This window comes from Diaphorina citri, unplaced genomic scaffold (assembly GCF_000475195.1).
Source record: "Diaphorina citri unplaced genomic scaffold, Diaci psyllid genome assembly version 1.1 scaffold942, whole genome shotgun sequence".
NCBI classification, from domain to species: domain Eukaryota; kingdom Metazoa; phylum Arthropoda; class Insecta; order Hemiptera; family Psyllidae; genus Diaphorina; species Diaphorina citri.
This window is the reverse complement of record NW_007378373.1, coordinates 40,547-57,500: the sequence shown is the minus strand read 5'-3', so window position 1 is coordinate 57,500 and position 16,954 is coordinate 40,547. Positions and strand designations below refer to the sequence as shown.

The 16,954-nt window shown below is 38.1% G+C and overlaps 1 protein-coding gene across 1 annotated transcript; it reads right to left on the bottom strand.

The window, feature by feature from the left end:
* Positions 1-11,700: 11,700 nt before the first annotated feature.
* On the bottom strand, positions 11,701-15,433 carry LOC103513228 (retinol dehydrogenase 14-like). The gene is made up of 6 exons (XM_026826484.1): positions 15,303-15,433; positions 14,430-14,536; positions 13,726-13,860; positions 13,034-13,256; positions 12,689-12,970; positions 11,701-11,779 (listed from the first exon to the last, which is right to left on the bottom strand). Exons 3-6 carry the CDS (start codon positions 13,841-13,843, stop codon positions 11,740-11,742), a joined length of 663 nt encoding a protein of 220 aa, XP_026682285.1. The 5' UTR covers positions 13,844-13,860; positions 14,430-14,536; positions 15,303-15,433; the 3' UTR covers positions 11,701-11,739.
* Positions 15,434-16,954: the final 1,521 nt, after the last annotated feature.

Below are 16,954 nucleotides of genomic sequence, written 5' to 3'. Positions count from 1 at the left end.
AAACAGCCCTTAATGTTGGTAGAAGCAAAGATCCACAAACTGGGCAAAATGAGTTACCCACTTCTAGAGTTAAGGCTAAAAGTAGAAACACACAACCATGACGTCATGTCACGTGAACTCATTGGGGAGTCAGAAAAATGTAGTTCAAAGTTTTCCCATAATATTGTACGTATAATCTCGTTCAGGACAGTCACACGACTATCACGTCACGTGACGTGACGTGATGGTAGTGTGTTTCTACCTTTAGAGGTAATATCAGTTATAGCTCCCTTGAAAACACTGTCACCGCTGTCAGAGGTATAAGCTAGGATACCTAAGTCATCTAAGTACCTACCTATAAGAAACGCGGTCAAACTTTTTTGACTTGGCGGGGCGGAGCGCTACCGCGCTCCTTAATAAGATTTGACAATTTATGAGAATAACATCACTCACCAGACTAAAATATGCACGATAACAGGCAAAAATATGGATAATACCTACCATGAAATATGCATAATACCAGACTAAAATATGCATAATATGTACCATGAAATATGACGCGGATAATCTGCATCTTAGCCGACATTTTGAATCCAAACAAAACCGTTACGACAATAAATTATCCACCTTCTTATCTGACGAAAAAGAAAAACGGTTTTAGCGGAAAATAACGAAAAAAATACAAAACGGTGAAAACTGGAGAGGTAACGGCTGAAACGAAAACGACTTCAGTTCTAGTGTAACACTGGATTCGATAGCTTCGGAAAAGCTTCTTCGCGTTTCGTGTGAAAATTTTCGTTCTATATTTTTCGTGACGAAAAGTTCGTGACGAAAAAATTCCCTTCTTTACGTTTTCCCATATTTTCTCATAATTTTTTGGTATCTTTTTTTGGTACCTATCCAAAATAAAGGTATTGCCTAGAATAAATTAAGGTAGGTAGGTATGTACCTATAACATACTAACTACCTGACAATTTCCACAGTACCTACCTACTTGGGTTTTCATAGTACCTACCTATAATAAATTAAGTTAGGTACCTACACTACCTACCCAACTGGGTAGACAGGATGATGTGATGTAACTTTTCTCACCTCTAAATTATTTAATTAAAATAAAATGGCCGAATAAAAATATGCACACAAGTATGTAGGTAAAGTAAACAAAAAGTAATAGGTAATCACAGTCATCTAGGACATCTAGGTAATCGGAAAAATATATAAATAAATAATAGATACATAAGTATACAGAGTTATCAGATAGGTACCTATAGCTAGGTACATAATTATGTAGGTATTAACAGAACAGTTTTTTATATATACCTATATAAAATAAGAATAATATATACAAATCCGCGAACATAATCGCGAAATCCGCGAACATAATCGCCAAATCCGCGAACATAATCGCGAAATCAGCGAACATAATTGCGAAATCCGCGAATATAATCGCAAAATCCGCGAACAAAATCGCGAAATCCGCGAACATAATCGCCAAATCCGCGAACATAATCGCCAAAACCGCGAACATAATCGCGAAATCCGCGAACATAATCGCCAAATCCGCAAACATAATCGCGAAATCAGCGAACATAATATATTGGGAAAATCCTACAATGCTGCAGTGAGCACCAAAGTTGTGACATAATAACACAAAGAAACTGCATTTACATTTACATTTAATATTTTCTCTTTTGGGTCGGTACTAGGTGAGGTTCGATGGTCGATTCTCTGATATGAACGCCAGCTTGGTCGAGTGAGAGAGAGTTGTCCTCCAGAGGTCCCGGGTTCAATTTCCAGCAGAGTGCGATTTTTTCGGCTCTATTTTTGTAGGCATAACCGTGATTTGGTGCTAATGCTCGTTTCTCATTCTCTCCTTCTCCTCTCTCCAATTTTAAGGACGAAAATACCTCCGTTGTTACAGTTTTGTCCTGAGTGCAATCTCACATCAAAGGCTTTTCCCATTGTATTGTAGTTAGGTTGAGACATCCCTTGTTGCACCCAGTAAGTATTATGAAAGCATTTTTCAAGCTAAAAGGTCTTTTCGTATGACATATAGGTATGTCATTACCTACCTACATAGTTCATTACACATTTACACTTTTAGGTTGACAATAGGTAATAAATATTATATTATTATAAAACCTAACATTTAGAAGGTACATTAGGTAGGTAGATAATTAAATTTACTTGAAAAAAAAAAACTTATCTGCTAAAATCAAATAAATTTCTACCTTCTTAGATAGGTAAATAAAATAATTAACAAATCTAAGAAGAAAAAAAATTACCTACCTAACTGATGTAGGTAAATCTTCTACAATCACTCCTAATCATTAGGTAAGTACCTACCGCACTGGTATACATATTCCCTCTAAGACCTGTACCACAATCTGAGTGTGAGTGTGATTAGATTTAGGTATCTTTGACAATATGATTGGTTGATTTCAAACTTTCCAACTTTAATCCTAATTTTATCTATGATCAACCGGTCAAATTGGTAATCCAATCCTGATGTAACTGACACCAAACTTGATATCAAATCGTGTTCCCGGCGAATCAAAGAAATGAATCCCATCTTATTGGTAGGTAACTCTCTAGTAGGGCCTAGCCTAGTTGTTGTAAGATAGATAACAAAATTTTACAATGAAGTTACAATTACAATGAAGTTACAATTAGGCTATGCTAGGCCTACCTGGTCCCCTTTTACAATTTACAATGCGATGGCTTGGGTTCGAATCTCGGTAGGTAGTGAGTGCCATAAAAAAATTAGCTTTTCAATTGAAGAGAGCATTTTTTTTTTTTTTTAAGATGTTTGACAGAGGGAACTGCAACTGCTATGGTCTTATCGTCCCGAAATCGAAGAGAGAAGGAAGACAGGATAGGACAAAGCCAGCCGTTCCGAGAACGAACATTATACCAACAGGATAAAATTCACCCCGGGCGGGAATTGAACCCGCGGCCTAGCGCTTACAAGGCAGACGCGCCACCAACTAAGCTAACTAGGCTGAAAAAAAAAAAAAAATCATTTTGAACCAGACACTTACTGAGACATAGCACCTAATTATCAGATAAAGTTGTCATAAGAACAGAGGAATAGCACAAACACATCCAGATATCAACCATACCTGATGTTTCTTAACTTTATGTTCTTCTTGAAACTGCCTACTTGTCTAATATTTCTTCTTCTTGAAATTTTTCCCTTAAGTCAAGCCTTTTTTTGAGCTAGAAATATCGCAAATCTAAAATTAAGTACCTACTCCATTATAGACGACTTTGGCGAGACACGTTTCGTCCGTTTTGACGATAGGAACACCCTGTATATATTGGGAGTACATAGATATTGTATCAGAGGAGTAGGGTAGGTCGGGGGTAAGGGGTAGTGAGGGGGTACTATGAGTATAAATTTAGTTGATAATTTCATTTTATATTCTGAGCTTTGCTTTAATTGCTATCTGTACTCGGATTCTCTTTAATGTTGTTTTTTTTTTTATTCCGTGCCCCACCAGTGGCGAAGATGGAAAAGTCTCGAAGTCATTTTATGTTAATTTCTTGTACCCCAATCTTTGGGAGTTTCGACACTACTTGAATTTTTTCTTTGGGGAGAAAAAAAAGGAAAAAAATCCGATTAAAAAAAAAGAAAAAAAAATCGATTTAAAAGATCTGTTCTGGTAGACGTGGTTGACAAAGTAAATTCACGAGATCCCAGATCCACCAATAAAATTAGTAAAATATCAGTGGCGGACTATAAAAAAAAAAAAAAATTTCAGCAAAAGTCACTACAAACTTTTCAGTCTCAGATCAATAAATTTTGGTATAGTCGGCACTGGACTAAATAAAACATTAAATCTAAACGAGCTGAACCTTCTCTTCTTATTCCTTCCTCTCCCTCCCTTCCCTCCTTTCATCCCTCCTTTTACTCCCCTCCTATCCTCCCTCTTTCCCTCTTTATCCCGTTTCCTCTACACATATTGTACCTATTAGACATAGGAAATAAAAAATTCATTCTACTTTATATCCCTTTAGAAAATAAATAAAAAGGATTCTGTCCTATTGATACAGGCATTACATTCTATTTAATTCATTTATTCATTTATTCTATGTACAATTTTATCGCTATTTGGTAAACAGACAGTTGAAACAATATTAGCGGAAGCCTCTTTTCTGGGCCATTGGAGAAAACTTTTAGCTTGCCAAAGCGCATCATTCTGTCAATTTTGAATAGTAAAAATCACATCTAGAATTCGGGCCTTTGTTGAAACACAAATTTGGGACCCCCCCAAAAAAAAACAGAGTTTCTAAATGTCATTAGATTCACCGCATCCACTGAATTCAGCGAAAAACCCACCGGATGATAAATGATAATGCTGATGAGGTCGCAATACTCAACAATCCCCTAATGACTCTAATGAGGCAGACTAATTAAGTCATTTGGAGACGTGAAACTTAATTACCCCAAACCCAACTTCACCCCCACTCATCCCTACGAATAAAAACAGGAGGGGGAAAAAGAGAGCACATTAAAAAAAAAGTCTAGAAACAGCAAAACAACCGCGTAAAAAAATCCCGTCTTGAAAAGACGCTGCAAAAAATTGTATTAGGTACTTGCGGGAATAATTGGCATGAAAACAGGGAGGGAAAAACGGCACTCTGGAAAAAAATTCAGGTTGAAAAATACTTTGAAGAAAAATAAAAAAAATTGATGAAAAAAAAAAAAATATTTTAATATTGTTCTTTTATTTTTGTTCTTAAACCTCAAAACTTCTTTATCATGGTTTTCTTCCTCCACCTTCTATTGTATCTTTTTCTCCTTTTCCTCCTCCTCCTCCTCTTCCTCCTCCTCCTCCTCCTCGTCTCCTATCTTCTTTCTTTGTGCCCGAGACCTCACGATTTAGTCATGAATTATTTCCGAATGAAGGAAAAGAAGAAGAAGGATGAGGAGGAAGAAGAAGAAAAGAGTAAGAGGACGAGAAGAAGAAGAAGAAGAAGGAGAAAAAGTAAAAGAAGAAGAAGAAGAAGAAGAAGAAGAAGAGAGAAGGATGAAAACGTTCTTCTTCGTCGTCTTCTCCTTTTTCTTCCTCTCCTTCTTCTTCCTCTCCTTCTTCTTCCTCTTCTTCTTCTTCCTCTCCTCCTTCTTCTTCCTCTCCTCCTCCTTCTTCTTCTTCCTCTTCTTCTTCTCCTTTTTTACCATTTCCCTTCTCCTCGTGCTCTTCATATTTTCCTCTTCATTCTTCTTCATCATCATCAAAGGAGATTCTTTTACCTGTTCGCCTTCTGCTTTTTTTCCCAACTTTTTCCACTTTTCCTCGTAATGAGTCCTTTGTTTTGAGGCCCTAATCAGATTTACGTAGGTATTTCATTAACATTCTGTTGTGTGTTTCTGTTTTCTCTTGTTTACAGTTTTTACTTCTTCCTTAATATGGCGCCTTTGTCACACTTCTGCTTGGAGAACAATAGTGGTACAAGAAAGGAAAGTACAAGTAAATTGAAGAAAAAATATGGAATTAGACAGAGGGAGCTTTCCCCTAAAATGCTGAATAGGGCAAAGGAAAAATTCTACCGAGACGGAGGGAAAACTGTAAAAAATGATTCGAGATTTTAGAGTCCCGAAATCGAAAAGAGAAGAAAGACAGGATAGGAGAAAGCCAGCCGTTCCGAGAGCGAACCTTATCTGTTTAGGATAAAATCCATACCAGGCGGAACTCGAACCCGCAACCTGCACTCACATAGAAGAACCTAGTAGTTATTTTTGAGCTATGAAATCAAACAGTATTAGGTAACTTTATCTGCAATTTTTCTGACAAGTACCTATAAGGTAACTTATTTATCTACAATGGCAAGAGCTAGGCTGATGAGTGCACCCCGAAATCCAAGCACAGAGCCGAAAAAAACTTCGACATCGTCGGGAATCGAACCCGGGACCTCTTGAAAAGAACTCTTACCTTAAAGTTGCCTAGATTATTCACGGAGCAGGATAGTTTCACGTTTCGACCGGCCGGTACTGTCACGTTTTGAATCACGTCCGTAAATTCTGGCTCCCCGGAACTTTCTGAAATCAAAAAGAGAAACAATCAATAAAATTTATTGACGGACTGCCCAAAGTTTGGAAAAATTGGTGGAGAGTGGAGAGGCTTCGTACATCGACCTGTCCTATGGTGGAATGATTACGGATTTATTGATTGATGCAAAGTTTGGGTTGCCAAACGACACAGCATAGTTCTCAGACAACATTGTTACGTTTTTTTCTTTTCTTTTTTTTAAAAAAAAAGCAATTAGATACGGAAGCAATTAGATTTTTTTTACCCAAACATCCTTTTTCCCCCCCCCCCCCCAATAACCATCCCTCCAAGACCCCTCCCTTTCCAACACATCCCACTTTCTCCTCCAAAATCCCTCCTATTACCCACCAGACCCTTCCTTTTCTCCAACCAGATCCCTCCTCCCCTTCAAAATCCCTACTATTACTCAAATATCCCTTCTTCTCCCCCCTAACAATCATCCCTCCAAGACCCCTCCCTTTCCAACACATCCCTCCTTTTTTTCCCTCAGACCCTTCCTTTTCTCCAACCAGATCCCTCCTCCCCTCCAAAATCCCTCCCATTACCTAAACATCTCTTCTTCTATCTCCCCCATATCTGTCCCTCCCAGGCCCCCCAATCTCCATCACATCCCACTTTCTCCTCCAAAATCTCTCCTCTGCTCCACAACCATCTTTCTTCTGCCCACAGACCTCTCCTCTCCGTTCTCTTGTCACAAAATTTCCCCCGCATCCCTCCTTTTCTTCCCACAAAATCCCTCCTATCCCCCGTGTAATACCCTCCTTTTCTCTTTGCTCCCAACACAAATTCTCCCCCACATCCCGCCTTCTCTTCCTACAAATTCCCTCCCATCCCCCGTGTAATACCCTCCTTTTCTCCCTGTGCCATAAAATTTCCCCCCGGAGGTAATTTTGTGGGGAAGAACGGAGATGGTGAATTTGACAAGGGACGACAACATTTCCCCCAAGACAAGTCGAGGGCTTTAAAGTGAATTAAGACGAAATTCGTGGAATGGCTCCGGCCCCACACTCCAATATGCAAAGGAACAGAGAAGAAGACATGCTTGAACTAAATTTGGACTGTCAAAATGTCAAGCAAAAGGCCTACGTTGGGAGGTTGACGAAATTTTATTCAAAGTGCTGTTGTAGATTGTAAGATTAGCTGGGAGACTTTTTTTGAAAAAAAAAAAAAAAAAAAAAAAAAAAAAAAAAAAAACAGCAAATTGATAAATTGCCGGAAATTACTACGTCTCTCCACTATACTTCTCGCTTTGTTGGGAAAAGAAAAATTATGGAAATATCCCCAACGACAGGGAAACACAGTTGATGTAGTAGTGAGAAGTGGAAAGAATGTACAAGACGGGTGACAAAAGAATACCAGGGACTTGGGTAATGGAAAAAGAAACCAGTAGACAGAACCAGTTATTGAAACATTTCAATACTTTTTTACTTAAGTTATAGGTATAAAAAAATGCATACTTTCGAGAAAAATGGACACTTCAAGTAAGTACACATACACACACAACACAAGTACAAGTAAGTACAGTACCTACATTTCAAGTAACATAGAAACATTTCAAGTAAGTACAGAGTACAGACAGTACACCGAACCAGTTGATGTCAACTAAAAAGTTGGGGCGATACAACCGAAAACATGGATAACAGGATACTTACTACCTTTATAGTATTTGTCTATGTCTCTATTGTCAGTTAAGTTCTACACACTATTAGTTATAGATTTAAGTTATTTAAGTATATAGGTTTTCTTATAATATTGTGAACATACTATGTATACATCCACAATAAAATGTATTGATTGATTGATATTGATTATATTGATTAAATCTTGAACTTCCAGAAGTTTGCAACTTGAACAGCTCACAGCTCTCTGGTTGGCTTCCTTTAGGTCATCGTGTGTGCAGATATTCTCTAATATTGTTCATAGTTAATAGATAATAAATTGGATAAAGTAAACGTAAGCCGAATTTCAGCCAACACCCTCGAGCGTCAGCTAGACATATTCAGATATCTAGCGCTCATCAGCTGCTGGCTAAAACTTCGAAAGTTTTCAAACTTTCACAGATTCCTTTGGCCCAGCCAGCCCAGCCTAGTTAGCTTGGACTTTGGAGGGTAGCGTGTCTGCCTTGTAAACGCTAGGTCGTAAGCTCAATTCCCGCCCCGTGCGGATTTTATTCTAAACAGATGAGGTTCGTTCTCGGAACGGCTGACTTTCGCCTATCCTGTCTTCCTCTCTTCGCTTTCGGGACGATAAGACCTTCGTATTTACAGTTCCTTCAATTCAACCTCTTACCCCAATCAAAGTGAACTCAGCCTAATGACTTTAGAAGTTTACTTTGAGGATAAAATTCCATACCTCGGCTGGGATCGAACCCACGCCCCCCTGTTTACCAGGCGAGCGTCTTGACCACTACGCCACCGAGGCAGGTAACCGAGAAATACCATCCGCGCGCGTCGAAAATCCCCGGACAAAACCAGTTCCCTCCGCCTCTGGGCATACTTAGCGCAACTTCCGACTGTATACAAAATTTGAATTTATGATCACTGTCGAATTTTCAACACCCGAAACTTGAAAGTTAATTGAGCTTTCGGAAAATACTGGGTAGGGTAGGTTGGGGGGGGGTGGGAGAGACATATAATTCTGTTTATTTATTCATACAATAATAATTATTGTACACAGTTTTCCGATTGTTGGAAAAAGCTGGGGTAAAAAATATGCTTGGGGTATTAAAAGCAAATGTAGAGTTGCTCTCTTTTTTTTCTCTCTCTCCCATAATAAAACTTTAACGAACTTTGTACCGGGTTAGCAGCAGCCTCGGGAACTTCATGGCTTTACAATGCGATGGCTTGGGTTCGAATCTCGGTAGGTAGTGAGTGCCATAAAAAAATTAGCTTTTCAATTGAAGAGAGCATTTTTTTTTTTTTTTAAGATGTTTGACAGGTTTGACAGAGGGAACTTTAACTGCTATGGTCTTATCGTCCCGAAATCGAAGAGAGAAGGAAGACAGGATAGGAGAAAGCCAGCCGTTCCGAGAACGAACATTATCCCATCAGGATAAAATCCGCCCCCGGCGGGAATCGAACCCGCGGCCTAGCGCTTACAAGGCAGACGCACTACCAACTAAGCTAACTAGGCTGGCTCTTCAGATTTCGCCCCTGGAAAAGAAAAAGCAAACGATACTCAGGATAAAGTATCACGTGACAAAAAGCCTCGCGCGGAATTCTATTCTATTCTAACACCTCCTCACCTCTATTTTATTCTACCCACCATTCCTTCATTCTATTATTTCTTCTACCCACTTTTCTCCTTGTATATTCTATTCTACCTTGTAACCTTGTCCTCATCTTTCCACCTACTATTCTTTTCCAACACCACCTTTCCTTTTCTCTACCTCATCCTCCTCCTCCTCCATCCTTCCCTCTTATCTTCGTAATAAAAACTGGAGGAGGAGGAGAAAGTATAAAAGAAGCAGGAAAAATATTATTACTTTCTCCATTATTGTTTTCGTTTGAATAAATCTTTTCTTTATTTTTTTTTCTCTCTTTCTTTCTTCCTTCACGCCTTCACAACATTTAGGTATGGAATGTTTGTACTTTGGTACTGTCGCTCTTTTGCGTTTCCTTTCTCTTCTTTTTCTTTGTTGATTTCGTTTTCTTTTTATTATTTGTTTACCTATTTCGTTCTCTTTTTTCTTCTTCGTTAGTGGACTAAAAACCTACTTTTTTCGCACCTCTGAGGTATTGGGGACTAATTTTCGATTCAGATTACGAGAGGAAGAAATAGAGAGTGAGAAAAGAGAACACATTGAAGAAGATGAGAAAACGAGGAGAAGAAGAAGAAATGTGTGTGAGAAGGCATTGGAAAAGCAGAAAAAGAAGAAGAAGAAGAAGAAGAAGAAGAAGAAAGAAGACAGCATAGGAGGAAGAGAAGAAGGCGGAAGAGGAGGAGAAGAAAGAACTGTACTAGTGGTAGAAAAGGTGAAAAAGAAAACAAAGAAGAGAGAGAGAGAGAGAGAGAGAGAGAGAGAGAGAGAGAGTGAGTGAGAGAAACGAGAAAAAAGTTTAGGCAGAATGACAGAAACAGAAGTAATCGAAGTAGATACGAAAACAAAGAGAAGAAATGAGAGAGAAGTAGAAGAAGAAGAAGAAGAAGAAGAAGAAGAAGAAGAAGAAGAAGAAGGAGATGAAGAAATAAAAGAAAAAGTAAAAGGAGAAAGGAAAGTTAAGGCAAACGAAGATAGATAAGTTTATGTAAGAGAACAAAACGAATAACACAAAATAATGGAATTTTTCATTTTCACTGCTACACTTGAGTGCAAAAAATTAGGACTTAGTCTGAGTATAACTCGCGAGCTTAAGGACTTAGCCTGAGTATAACTCGTGAGATTAAGGACTTAGTCTGAGTATAACTCGCGAGCTTAAGGACTTAGCCTGAGTATAACTCGCGAGCTTAAGGACTTAGCCTGAGTATAACTCGTGAGATTAAGGACTTAGTCTGAGTATAACTAGTGAGATTAAGGACTTAGTCTGAGTATAACTCGCGAGCTTAAGGACTTAGCCTGAGTATAACTCGTGAGATTAAGGACTTAGTCTGAGTATAACTCCTATTATTGTGGTCAAATTCTCAAATTATATTGAGGATAAAATTCCATACCTCGGCTGGGATTGAACCCACGCCCTCCTGTTTACGAGCGCCTTGACCACTACACCACCGAGGTAGGTAAAAGAGTAGTTCTTCTTCATAACTCACTCACTCTTCAACTCTTCACACATCTTTAGGTACGTAGTACATTACTTGTTGTTGTTGTTGTTGCGGCTTTCGCCGAATGGCGATAGCACAATAAAGAAAAGATGTCTTTTTGTATCTGCTATACACCGGGGTGATGGTCTCTAGCTCTAGCCATGTTAATAGTTATGTTGTTGTTGTTGTTGTAGCGGCTTTAGCTTTCGCCGAATGGCGATAGCAGAATAAAGAAGATGTCTTTTTGTATCTGCTATTCACCGGGGTGATGGTCTCTAGCTCTAGCCATGTTAAATTGGCTGGCTCGTCCTGAACCGCAGTAAACCATCGTGAGGACTTGTGCTTGGTCTTTAAAAGCAGAGAGAACCCTTTGAGGAACAAAGAAAAGGACAAGTTCTTATTCCTCAATCTACTTTTTTTCGTCAAGTAAGTACTACTTGGCCAGCACCTGAGAGCTATGTCTAACTGATGAGTTCAAATAAGAACGAAACGCGTCTTGGGCTGCTCCCAGGTGTTGGCTAAAAAATGATCAAGATCCATATTTTACCTCGTGGGACCATCAGGATCGAAATTCTTTCATTTTTAGGTCTGAATTTCAACAAGAACCATAACTGGGACCCATACAAATGAAATAAAATTGTAGATTTGTCTCTACATCGGTTAGAATCGTGAACTTTTTAGTTATTCTTACTCCTTCTGCATCAAGGATCCCCAATATTGGGGGCCTCCATTTAGCACGGAATACATATTTTTGTATGTATTCTATGAATGGGGGTACATCCCAACAAAAATAGACAGGACATTCTATTAAAGAAAGTGGAAAAAAAGGATTTTTATTATTATTTTTGAAATATTGCCTTATTTCAAAACATGAAATTAATGTTGTCTTAAATCCATTTCCCCCCCTCCCTCATCTCTTTCTTTGTAATTGAAAAGGTTAGTCAAAGGTCGATTTTCCCTTTCCCTCAAGCTAGAAGGGAAAATTCCGGGATTTGGCAACCTTGCAATCACTGGAAAAACAGAAAAAAAAAACGTTAGTCAAAGGTGGATTTTCCCTTTCCCTTAAGCTCGAAGGGAAAATTTCGGGATTTGGCAACCTTGTAATCACTGGAAAAAGGGGGAAAAAAGGTTAGTCAAAGGTCGATTTTCCCTTATTTAACCAATAGGTAGGTACTAGGTGAAATTTCCTTTCTCCTGTACCCCTTTCATTCGAACTTAGAAGCGAAAAGCGAAAGATTTAAACTTGGGAAACGCATTCAAATAAAACGCCTGCAAATCGTGGTGTTTATGCAAAACGCAGTACATAAAATAAACAGTCTCCTTTTTGGAAGAAGTTTGCTAGCGGGTAGCGAGCCTGCCTTGAAAGTGCAAGGTAGCAGGTTCGATTTACGGCCGAGGCGCACTGTACCCTTCACCAATAAAAGTACCCTTCACCAATTTTTGCCCCATAAAAGTCCCCAAATACACTTTTCGGGTCTACACGGGTAATCTACCTTTAATTTGAAGATAAGTAATCCATCCTTAAGATATTTCATATTAGGTATATTCTTAGTCATTTATTAATTATCAAACTGTGGATTATTTGTATTGTAAAATTGTTATTACAAATAAATAAAGTATCATTACAAATTACAAAATTACCAAGTTTGCTTTTTAACACGTGTTTATTAGGATAGGTAGGTGCATTTTTATTTAAAATTTCATAGAAGATCGTATAGAAATTAGTTAGAGATGCGTTTTATACTGTAGTGTGGACTTGGCCATAAAATTGCATCCATCCTCTCATCTTGTTATAACATCCTCTCATCTTGTCATATTTGATCCTTAGAATAAGCATAGATAGGAGAATGGATAAAATGTATATTGTAAATTTAAAAAATAAATAAAGTCATATATTCAATTCAAATCAAAATACTCACCTATAGTATAGTCCAGTCTCTTTGGCCGCCCCCTCGTCAAGGGCGCAATGCAGCGTAGTCTGTGCGCCCTGCTCCGGCGTCTTCATCCACCACCACATGAGTACTCGGCCCAGTGTGCGGGCGCCCGGGAAATACGTATCGTCCATGTAGCGGCCCAGTTCTGTTTTGACGATCCCCGGATGAACCGCATAGACATTTACGTTTTTGCCTGGAATAGCATAGAATAGAATAGAATAGAATAGAATATTATTGGATAGAATACAGTAGACTTGGGTATAATAGAATAGAATATTATTGGATAGAATACAGATAGAATACAGGGTAAATCACATTAAATTCAATGGCCACTCACCTGCATTGTTAATAAGAATATGAACATTAGCCTCGGTTTGGTTAATATCCTGGGCACAGTCTCGTATAGATTTGAACGAGGCCAGGTCTAGTTTCTTAATGAGGACCTCGCCGGGCTTTTTATCCTCTGATGTGGCCACCTCGAAATGTTTGCGAATTTCCGAGGCCGTTGTTTCGGCCTTCTCCACGTCACGACAGGCCATGATCACTTTGGCCCCTAAGGAGTGAAAGGGATACGGGATAAATAAATGAAGAAAATTAACAGTCATTAAATTAATAAAATTTCCTACTTTTTTTCGCCAAAAATTACTCTTTCTTTTTTTAATAAAATTAAATAAACCACAGAACTTCTTCTATTTTGTAATGCCCCAATAACACTAAGAAGAAGTCATTTTGCAAACTTAGTTGTTAGCTTGCAACTTGCAGAATTTGTTTTGTAAGCGCTAGATCGTGGGTTCGATTTCCGCTCGGGGCGGATTTTATCCTAAACAGATAAGGTTCTTTTTCGGAACGACTGGCTTTCTCCTAACCTGTCCTCTTTCTCTCTAAAATAAATAAGAACGATTTCGGGAAGATAAGACCTCCGTTGATACAGTTCCCTCTATTAAGAAAAAGAAGTCCTTTTACTGTAAGTCTACTCTTACTGTGGACAAAAACTCTCCAAGCCCGACGTAACTTAACCTTACCTATTCCGTACAGAGTCTGAGCGGTAACCTTGCCAATTCCTGTGTTACATCCAGTTATAATCACGGTTTTGCCATCAAGCCGGCTGGCGCTGACTGCTTTGGAGGCCGACATTCCCATTCAATGGATAAATGTATCTGGGGGAAACACAGATTTATTGATGTTCTTAATGATTTATTAATGGGTTAAATCAAGTAGAAACAGTAAACATAATAGTTTTAAACTCCGTAAGAACGTAGTTTTATTATTTTAATTTTATTTTTTACTTGGTAATTTTTTGGTATAGGACTTTTTAGTCGACAAAATATGTAGGTAGGTACCTATATTATTATTATTTTATTACTTCCCCCCCCAAGTAGGTATTCAAATTTGTATTAATACGGTACAGTAGCTACCAAATTGCACAAAATGTACCTGTAGGTAGGACTAGTTTTTTTGGTTTTTTGGCTTTATGGTTTTCTGGACAAAATTTGCACCACCATTTTCGTGTTCCTGGTAAAAAGACCTATAATTTAATATATAGGTCGACCAGGTTTGGATAAGTCCTTCTATGGGGACAGACAGACAGACGACACCGAAGCGAATACAATAGACCGTCCCTTATAACTTTTTATTACTATCGTAATAATAAAGGAAGGACGGGCTAAAAAGTAATGATCGCAAAAACAAGATCAAGTACCTAGGTATTTAATATTTTTATAATTACCTTTGATGATAATACTGGTGTTTCTTTCACAACAACGTAAAAAACTTTTAAACTTTCTATGATTATAATTATAGGTACAGAAAATTTCACTCTCACTTTTCTATTATCTGAAAAGGAAACCAGAGATACAAAGCTAAGTTAACTACCTACATATAAACATAAACACCAATTGTGTTGGGTCAGTTTTCCGAACTTATACGTACGAACCTATCTACCACCTTGTTTAGACTGCGGGAGTAAAGGGACTTTTCAGTCTCATTCTGGCAGGATAAACAAGGTATATTCTATTCTATTCTATTCTAAACTTGGGTATTTATTTTATTTTATTTATTTATTTTCTTGTACATAGAACAAATAGAATAGAATAGAATATAATAGAATAGAATATAATAGAATAGAATATAATAGAATAGAATAATATAATAGAATATTATTGGATAGAATACAGTAGACTTGGATATCTATTAGTAGATTTCCAGTTGTCAGTCTAGTTAATTTAGAAGGTAGCGCGGCCAATCTAGAGCACTTTGTCCGAAATCTCAAGTCCTGAGGAATGTGAACTCTTCTTGAGCCTTTTTAAAGTTTTGGCTCTAAATAGCGGCCGAATCGTACATTTCTCGAGACCCGGCCCGCGGACACTTTTGATCTACATAATTTACGAGCTTCTCGGCTAAATTTGAGTGACCTGTGGCTAAAGATAAAGTCCTGAGATTCATGATCTCCCTTTCAGGTTTTTAAAGTTTTGGCCTTAAACAGCGGCCGAGTCGTACATTTCTCAAGACCCGACCGAAGGACACTTTTTTTTTGAGCTTAGGTACAAAAAAAATAAAAATAAAAAAAAAAAAAAAAAAAAAAATCGAAATATTTATTTACCAATTGAGTAAAAACAATTTGATCTAGAAACGTCAACCGATCAACTAAGAACTAAAACTGATTATTGAAACACACCCAACAGAAATAGGTAGGAAAATCGTTACGTAAGTATGTAAATAAAGAATAATGCTATTTACATTATGAATCAAGAATCAATGCCTATGATAAGGTAGAAAGGTACCTAGAATGTTTATATTTTATTGATTTTTCTTCAGACATAATATAAAATGCCAATGCTACGTTTATTTACTTTTTATTACTTTTTCAGTTTTATTTTAATCAATAGAATTGTTAGGACCTTGGAAATTAAATATGTTAGTTGTAGATTGGCACGTTTATATGGTCCAAAGTGCAAAATGCATTAGCTGGACCACATAGTTGCATATCTGTTTTATTGTCTTATTATTATTATAACTATTATTATTGTTCGAAAAACAATTCCATGGACACATGGAAAAACTTTGTACTGTGCACTTCAGAACCGGGTACGAAACCTAAGTACAAAAGACACATGAGCAAAGAGCAAAATTAGCTTTGGAAAATTATGATAAAATAAAGAGTAAACATAAACAAACAGTCCCCTGGTTTATCCAGGGCCGTATTTGGGGCGGGGCAAGGGGGCCCGCCCCCCTCCCCCTCGAGCACCATTTTTGTTTAAGATTAAGGACTTAGTCTGAGTATAACTCGCGAGCTTAAGGACTTAGCCTGAGTATAACTCGTGAGATTAAGGACTTAGTCTGAGTATAACTCGCGAGCTTAAGGACTTAGCCTGAGTATAACTCGTGAGATTAAGGACTTAGTCTGAGTATAACTCGCGAGCTTAAGGACTTAGCCTGAGTATAACTCGTGAGATTAAGGACTTAGTCTGAGTATAACTCGCGAGCTTAAGGACTTAGCCTGAGTATAACTCGTGAGATTAAGGACTTAGTCTGAGTATAACTCGCGAGCTTAAGGACTTAGCCTGAGTATAACTCGTGAGATTAAGGACTTAGTCTGAGTATAACTCGCGAGCTTAAGGACTTAGCCTGAGTATAACTCGTGAGATTAAGGACTTAGTCTGAGTATAACTCGCGAGCTTAAGGACTTAGCCTGAGTATAACTCGTGAGATTAAGGACTTAGTCTGAGTATAACTCGCGAGCTTAAGGACTTAGCCTGAGTATAACTCGTGAGATTAAGGACTTAGTCTGAGTATAACTCGCGAGCTTAAGGACTTAGCCTGAGTATAACTCGTGAGATTAAGGACTTAGTCTGAGTATAACTCGCGAGCTTAAGGACTTAGCCTGAGTATAACTCGTGAGATTAAGGACTTAGTCTGAGTATAACTCGCGAGCTTAAGGACTTAGCCTGAGTATAACTCGTGAGATTAAGGACTTAGTCTGAGTATAACTCGCGAGCTTAAGGACTTAGCCTGAGTATAACTCGTGAGATTAAGGACTTAGTCTGAGTATAACTCGCGAGCTTAAGGACTTAGCCTGAGTATAACTCGTGAGATTAAGGACTTAGTCTGAGTATAACTCGCGAGCTTAAGGACTTAGCCTGAGTATAACTCGTGAGATTAAGGACTTAGTCTGAGTATAACTCGTGAGATTAAGGACTTAGTCTGAGTATAACTCGTGAGATTAAGGACTTAGTCTGAGTATAACTCGTGAGA

Bases quoted from the DNA above. Each gene is read 5' to 3' on its own strand.
- LOC103513228 (XM_026826484.1), bottom strand. From the start codon at position 13,843: ATGGGAATGTCGGCCTCCAAAGCAGTCAGCGCCAGCCGGCTTGATGGC. The intron at 13,257-13,725 runs GTAAGGTTAAGT...TTCACTCCTTAG, and splicing joins TCAGACTCTGTACGGAATAG to GGGCCAAAGTGATCATGGCC. The intron at 12,971-13,033 runs GCCATTGAATTT...TAATATTCTATT, and splicing joins ATTAACAATGCAGGTGAGTG to CTATTATACCCAAGTCTACT.